The sequence below is a fragment of the Alexandromys fortis genome, unplaced genomic scaffold (assembly GCF_014885135.2).
Source record: "Alexandromys fortis isolate MF-2015 unplaced genomic scaffold, M_Fortis_MF-2015_v1.1 scaffold_16, whole genome shotgun sequence".
Taxonomy (NCBI): Eukaryota; Metazoa; Chordata; class Mammalia; order Rodentia; family Cricetidae; genus Alexandromys; species Alexandromys fortis.
In genome coordinates, this window is record NW_026067893.1 from 14,656,936 (window position 1) to 14,664,522 (window position 7,587).

Below are 7,587 nucleotides of genomic sequence, written 5' to 3' on the forward strand. Positions count from 1 at the left end.
TATTTTCCTGTGGGTTTTTCTGGGGAGGTGGCTGCTATGCTCTTTGTCCCCTTCCATGACTGCCAACTGCTAGGGTGCAGAACAGTGGCTTTGGTGATGCTGGAGCACACAGCTCTCTATGCCTGTCCAGACCCAACCACATTAACTTCCCACCTACAAAAATTCTCCAAAGAAATGGCTCCATATCTCCTACTCAGTTTCATTTCTAGTGAGTTTTCCAGATCCACCACCACCCAGCTTTTCCAGAAAAGCAGGCCCAAATCAGCTAGCTTGTTGTTGCTTTGCAGTTGGTCTAATAGATCAAGAATTATAGATGCGGGTGTGCAGGACTCCTGGTCAGCATAGTCTGAGGGCTCCCCGAGGTCCTTGGAAAGTCACCTCTGTAGATTACTGACAGTCCAGACTGGTATTGAGAGTCCACATAGAGCACTCGAGTAGATTCTGGTTATAATTCTTGATGCAGGGCCCTGGCCTCTGCAGCTTGCTGGAAAGGACATAGTCCCAAATCTCTGAGCAGGGGCTGATCACCCCATAGTGTACCTGCACATTCATCTCGGAATCCCATCACCACAGACACCATCAGCACCCAAGTGCGGCTACTCTCAACATAGCTATACACTTTCTGTCTGTAGGGACAGCCTCCTGCAACAACGATCTACATACCCCACAGTTACAAACGGTCATGCACAAGTACATACTGGACAGTTGAAACATGATATACACGGTTATCCCTCACACACAACCACATCCACACAATTAGAGATGAGGCACCATCAGAAACACACGTTTACCGCAAAAATAGTCATGGAGCAAAACTAATGTGGACTTTCACACACATCAGCACGGTTTATACAATCAGAAAAATGGGAATCACGAAATTACCCCAAACAGTCTCAGTCTCTCTTTCCCCCCTCACACACACACACACACACACACACACACACCACTGTTGTAATACAATGATAGTTTTGATTTGCAACTTAAGGAGAAACACATTTTTACACTAAAACCGCAAACATAATCACATCTTCAAATATCATTTCAAGAATTTACCAGCAATAACACCCTGAGTGCCCAGGCTACTACAAACAAACGCTCCCCCGCCCCCAGAGATGCCTATCCCATGCCCTCAAATGCTAACAGTTTCGGGATCAGCCTGATGCCCCCTCAGCTTCACCTTCTCCCCATCTTCAGTCTCGCTCTCTCCAAGGCCCAAGAAGCTTGCCCACCCATAAATCCCCCAAGCTCAAGTACTAGATGCTGGTTCTTCAGACCCAGCTTGCACCAAACCTAACTAGTTACAAAATGCTGGACTCAGCAAGGAGCAGATGCCACGACTCCTGAACCGGAGGGTTTTATTCTCTTTCCACATAAATTACACAAGCACTTTATAAAATGATTACACAGAAAACACCTTATAAGTGCATAACTTACCCCCCTCCCCAAACAGGATCTGGAGAAATGGGTTGAATTTGTGTGAAAGCCTGTCTGTGCATACCTGGGCACTGCACTGATGTGAGGGCCTGCCAAGTTTGGCTGTTGTGTGTGGGCTGGTGTGTCACAGTGTGACTATGGCCTTGTGTTTGTTTGTGTAAGAAGAGGTCCATGCTGCGAGTCTGAGTCACCCTGGACTATGCCTAACAGCAAGGGTCACTGCTAAGATCGTGTGTGTGTGTGTGTGTGTGTGTGTGTGTGTGTGTGTGTGTGTGATACTCTGCTATGGGCCCCTGTGTATGTGGCACCTGGAGGGATAGTGTTATCACCTCTGTTTCCAGATTTCTACAGATAGCCAGCTGGGGATCCCAGAAGCCCTTCCAAGCCTCACTTCCCTTGGGTCTCTCTGTCCCATATTAAAATCAGAATAACATGAAATAGAGGAAAACGGAGAGGATTCTGAGTTCGAGTGGGGCAGGATCACACAGGCTTCTGGGAAGATGTCTCTGCCTCTCTCCCCAGCCCTCTTCCATCGAAGACAGAACGGTGCCCACAGGTGTGTGTGGACGAGGCGCTTGGGAGCCACGCCAGAGAAGCCACGTCCCCCTTCTGCCACAGTCAGAAAGGGTAGAGAGAGTTTTGGTTCTCCGGATAGCTCTCAACTGGGCTTGGGTCCCACTGGGAGGAGGTGCAGGCTCACTCGCAGGCGGAAGCCACCGACGTGACACTAGTGATTTTGGTGGAGTCGTCAGACCATGGCTGCAGGTTCTGCAGGGCAAAGAGCGACGAGTTGTGCACACACAGTGGATCTGCGGGCAGGGGCTGGGCCAGGCTCTTCTGGAAGGCCTCCTGCTGCAGCTGCAAGAGGATGCGGTTCGCCTGCTGCCTCTCAGCCTCGCGCTCCTCTGCTGTCTGCCGCCTGCATCGGGAACAAGCTGTTACCAGCCAAGACTCTAACCCTCTTCCCGCGCCTGCGCACATGTTCCCAAGAGATAGCCCTTAATGCACCCCTCAGCTCCTGTTGGGCCTCTTTCATGCACTCTCCACTCTTGGGGGTTTTGACTATGAGGAAAAAAACCCCACTTGGAAACCCCAAAAATGGATGGAGCAGAAGTATCTAAAGGAGCAGTGGTAAAGTCCAACGGGCCTAACCTGCGGGGCCTCCCCGTTAACGCAGAGTGACTACACTCTAACTGGCACGCCGTGGGTGGCTGGTATATCCCAAGACCAGGTGCTATCCCAAGTCCGACGGGCACAGAGGGAGGACCAGCTGAAGGACCTGTCTTCTCCTCCTCTCCTCCAGCCCGGCCCAGGCTTCAGACTTCCTGAGCCAAATCCTGTGCCCCTAGGCTCCCGCTAGACCTCCTAGCTTCCTCCCAGGCGGTCTTGGGAGGCGATGACTCACTTACTCCATTTAATGCCGCCCCTCCGCCCTGTCAACTGAGATCAAACGTCTGTCTCTAAGGTGGACAGACCTAATGGGAGTCCCCGGGGCCTCCAGAAGCAATTTGTAGGCGATCGATGAAGCCGCTTGAAGCCTTCGACTCTTCCCGAGGCCAGGCGGCTGCCTGCCTGCTCACACAGAGGCTTCCTGACTTTTCCTTGTCTTTCTGTCTCTCATCTTCCCTGAATTTTAAACTGTCCAAGTGTTTCCCTTCATGCTGTCTTATCCCCGTGTTTCCTCTCCGCCCCTTCGTTTTCTCTGAATTAGGGGAATTTGTTTGAACCATATTTTTCTTAATAATCTTATATCTTCCTTTTCACACAGACTTCTTGCTGCTTGCATCTCTCACCCATCTCTGCCCTCCCTTTAAAAATATTTATTTTCTTCTAAAATGGGGTATCTTTGTTCCTTTCCTTTGTGTTTAAGTTTCTCTTCTTGCCTGTGGACGGCTTTCTGCACACCACCATCCCGCCCCCCTTCTCCAGGCTCCCACCATCCTCAGCTTGGAGAGCATCAGCCACCCTCCTCAGCTACCCCGCTCCTCCTTTAACTAGCTTTCCAAAGGGCTGAAGCCACTTTCCCCACTCCTTCCCCAGCCACAGGAATGTTGGTGGGGGGTAGCCGACTTGTAGGGCCAGGGCTTCCTTTGTGGCCTCGAAGGCGGAATCCCGGGCAGATTCCTCGCCTCCATTCAGAAAAAGAGGAAACTCCAATTCCTTCCTCCAGTCCCAGGCCCGCCCGGAGCGGCGCCGACTTTGCCCAGACTCATGCCACACATCTCCCCAGGGTCTGAACTGAGAGACTCCCAGTAGCACAGGCGCAACCAGAATGAGGACGAAGTGTGTGGAAAGGCGCAAGTAGGTGCTTCGGAGAAAGGCTGGGTGTGAGCAGAGAATAAAGCTGCTTAAAGTGTGTAGTTCTTAATATTCATGAGAATCGGTGGGAAAGGGGAGCAGAAGAAGGAAGGTCGAGGCATATGCATTTGGAAAAATAAAAACCTAGAGCGTGGTAAGTGCTGTTGTCGTATGTCAGAAGGGAAAATGTCTCTTTCTTTCTCACGCACACCCATCTGCTCCTAATTGATCCCCCCCTTTCAGTGGGACTCGAGAATCCCCGCCACAGCCGGCGCAGATTGATTTTCCCCTTCTAGGATGGGGGACGAATGCGCAGAGCTCAAGCGCCTGGGGAGGAAGCTGTAAGTAGCGGCAGCCGGCAGTCCCGGGCCCCAGACGCTCCGCGGAGAGTCCGGCTGGAGCGCAGAAACCTGGCGCGGGTCATTCTGTCTCCAAGTCACAGGGTCAAGGGAGGTTCCACCCAGTAAAGGCAGGCTGGGTAGTTAAAAAGTCCCTAAAGGACTCACCGAGCACAAAAGTCCGGATGCATAGACTGGTCTATATGCCTGTTTGTCTCAGAAAAAGTCTACACCGGATCGAGTGTGCTGTCTAGAAAGCCCCGAAGCGTCTCTTAAAACACGTCGTCCGGATTCTCCAGCCCATCAGTCTACTGCTCTCCATTGTTTGCAGTCCCAGGGTGACTGTCGGAGCCCACTTGTCTAAACCGATCGGAAATCAACAAGCAGAGGGTGTGTGTGCCACCCGAGAGGAGAGAGGCAAAGAAAGCCTGCGCCGCGAGCGGTCTGCCCTGTGAACTCACCTCCATTTCGTCCGCCGGTTCTGGAACCAGGTTTTGACCTGCGCATCGGTCATTTTGAGCGCCTTGGCCAGAGCGGCGCGCTCCGCCGAAGCCAAGTACTTCTGGCGGTGGAAGCGCTTTTCCAGCTCACAGATCTGCAGGCGTGTGAAGGATGTGCGCGGCTTCTTCTTCTTAGGTGGCGTCCGGTTCTGATAGGGGTGACCTATACGGCGTGTTACAGTGAAGGGTGAGAGGGCCACTGGAGCGGGAGACAGACAGACGGCAGAGGCAAGCGGCAGAGCGTCAGGAGGCGTCCCAGGCCCGACACCCCGCGAGTCATAGCGCAGTGGTTAGACCCCCTACAAGCAAGGCAGCAATCCTCCCCAGAACCCCCCACTCCAAGCCCGGGATGCAAGGGGCTCCCCTCTGCCCGCAGGCTGAAGCCTCCCGAGCTGCCACTTCAGACTTCCCTAACCTGGGGCTTGGGAGATCCCCTCACTTCCCCTGTGGCTCCTCTCTCCCCCACCTGGGGACAGCTTCCTTAGCTTCAGTCACTCAAAAGAAAGAGGCCCAGCCTCTAAGTCCCTTTCTGAGTCTTGGTCACGACCCCACATTCACACAGCAGACACAGCTACAAACTTTCAGATCTGTTCTCCCACAGACAAAAATGCATACCTAGACAGGCCACAGGACAACACAGGACTAAGGCCATACACTCCCTCAGGACCTCCTTCAGGCTAGTTGACTGTGTCTCCCCAGAGAAGGCCTGTGCCAGATACCTTTTTATAGTAGGCTCACTGTAGGACACACACACACACACACACACAACAGTGGGCTCATAGTATGAATTCCAGTAAAGCCCTTCAAGTTTGGACTAAGCAAGGCAGTGAGAAAGGGCCTAGGCCTAGTCTCTTTCCTTCTGTTGTCTCATATCCCTTGACCAAAAACCCTTCTTGGATGCCCCACAGTGAGCACAAAGATTTTCCCATTTCTACTGTGGTCCCAAAGTCTGTTCTGGGCCTCCGGGCACAGTCTCTCTGCCTCTGCTGTCTGTAACAGAAACAGGGGGCCTAGTGCAACTTGGGGTGGCCTGGAGAAGTCTAGCTGTAGACTGTTCTTTCCATATGAACAAACGCATGCGCACATACACACACACACACACACACACACACACACCTTTACAGTCAAGGCATGGAGCGTGCCTGGGGAGTCCCAGGCACAAGCAGGGACATAAACCTCCTACCTCCCCTCTCTAAAGCCCAACAGCTAACTGGAGACCAGTTCCTAACAGATGCGAGTGCAAATTCGGCCATGAACCTGCCTGGGACTGCTCTCAGTCTCAGGATCTGGAGAGAGCTAAAGGGAACCAGCGGGGAATGAGCGCTGGGGAAGAAAGCACACCAGAGCTGGGGTCCAGGGAACCGAAGCCAGGGCAGAGGGAGCTAGGGCAGAGGGGAGAGAGCCGCAGAGAACCCTGCAGTTGGCCGCCACGGAGCGCTTACTGATCCCGGGAGTTGTCCTTTAGCTAACTCGCTAGCCACACGGGTGCATTCTTCATCCCAGAAATAGGAGAGCAGACCGACCCCTGGGACGGATAGCGAGAAAGAAAGCGAAGAGCCGCCCAGTCCCGTGCTGCTGCCACTGTCCCGGGAAGAAAGCTGGTTAGCTCGGCTCCTTCACCCGGCCTTGAGGCCTTTACCGATCTGCAGCGACCCGTACCAGAGCTCAGAGCACCCAAGTATGTGTGTGTGTGTGGAGTAGGAGACGAGAGGTTGGAGAATCTTTTCCTGTGCTCAATTCTGGGGCTCTTGGCCTGCTTCAGTAAACTGCAGCCAGGACAGAAAAACATTTTGCTCACATGGCGGGCTTTCTCCGACCTGCAAGCCTTAACTGTTGACAGAAGGTGGTACTGAATCTACAGCCCTCTACCCTCTACCAGCCTGGGCCCCGGAATCCCGAGAGGAGACCAAGTTTTGCTTTTACAAACGGGGTCCTAGAGTAGAGACAGAAGAGCACCGGCTGCAGGAACTCTTCGAGCTTAGCGATTCTTAGCACATTGAATCTTGCAGGCAGTTGAACTTGGGGAACGCGTACAGAGGCGCTAGACAACCTGGTGCTCAGAAAGCTTTAAGAAGCCACCAAGCAGGGTAGGGGTAGCACAGAGCCCGAGCCACGGCCAGGCGGGGCGCGCGCGGGCCGGACTCACCTGTGAACCTGTCCTTTGTGTATCTGCGGTTACTCTCCATCCAGGGAAAGGTGAGGCCCGTGAGGTTGTTGACACCCGGCACCGCAGGCACGGAGGGTACAGTAGGCAAGCCAGTGGCCAGGGGCTGGGGGTGGGCCACCGCTCCGGCCAGCGGCCTGTGAGCGGGCACCCTGATCACCCCCGCCGCGCTCAGCGCCCCCGCGCCACCAGCGCCCCCACCGCCGCCGCCGCCGCCGGGACCAGGGCCGCCCGCCAAGGCCATGTTCACGTTGTAGGAGCCGGCCAGTGGGCCCATGCTGCAGGCACCGCCGCCGCCGCCCGCCGGGCCGCCGGGACCACCAGGGCCACCAGCGCCGTAAGCTCCTGTAGCTCCGGCCCCCGCCCCAGCGGCTGAACCCCCGCCACCATAAGTGTAAGCGCCTCCGACCAAACAGCCAAGGCCGTATTCTCCGTCCTGGAGGCGCGAAGCCGGCCCCATGCAGCCGCTCTGGTCCGGGCTGTTGAGTATCTGATCGATGCCGAAGCTGATGGGCTCCGCGTGGCCCGGGTGGAGATGGTGGGGACCCAGGTGCTCCATGCTGGCCCCGGCCCCACGCGGGGGCCCGGGCGCGGACGCTCGCTGCGCTGGACTACCCGGGCTAACAGGGGCGCCGACACAACCGCGGCTCCAGGCTGCGCTGAGACTTGAAGGCGAAGTGCGCAGAAGGGCCAAGGTAGGGGGGAGGGGAGGGAGAGAGGGGAGCCGTATTCTTCCCCTCTCCGGCTTCTCCTTCCCTTCTCCGGCTGCTCGCTCGCCGTTGACTCTGGGACATCAATCACCGGGCGAAAAAGCCCTGAGCGAGCGAGCCTAGCTGTTTCGGCCGGGTCTCTC

At 55.2% G+C, this 7,587-nt stretch overlaps 1 protein-coding gene across 1 annotated transcript; it reads right to left on the reverse strand.

The window, feature by feature from the left end:
- Nucleotides 1-2,130: 2,130 nt before the first annotated feature.
- Tlx1 (T cell leukemia homeobox 1) lies at nt 2,131-7,293 on the reverse strand. Its single transcript, XM_050149071.1, has 3 exons — nt 6,717-7,293; nt 4,532-4,733; nt 2,131-2,353 (listed from the first exon to the last, which is right to left on the reverse strand). The coding sequence occupies exons 1-3, from the start codon at nt 7,291-7,293 to the stop codon at nt 2,131-2,133; spliced, it is 1,002 nt and encodes a 333-aa protein (XP_050005028.1).
- Nucleotides 7,294-7,587: the final 294 nt, after the last annotated feature.

What these genes read in the sequence shown, in the direction of transcription:
- Tlx1 (XM_050149071.1), bottom strand. Translation starts at nt 7,293, where the DNA reads ATGGAGCACCTGGGTCCCCACCATCTCCACCCGGGCCACGCGGAGCCC. An exon ending in CACAAAGGACAGGTTCACAG is followed by an intron (nt 4,734 to 6,716) that starts GTGAGTCCGGCC and finishes CACGCCGTATAG; the next exon opens with GTCACCCCTATCAGAACCGG. An exon ending in AACCGGCGGACGAAATGGAG is followed by an intron (nt 2,354 to 4,531) that starts GTGAGTTCACAG and finishes TTCCCGATGCAG; the next exon opens with GCGGCAGACAGCAGAGGAGC.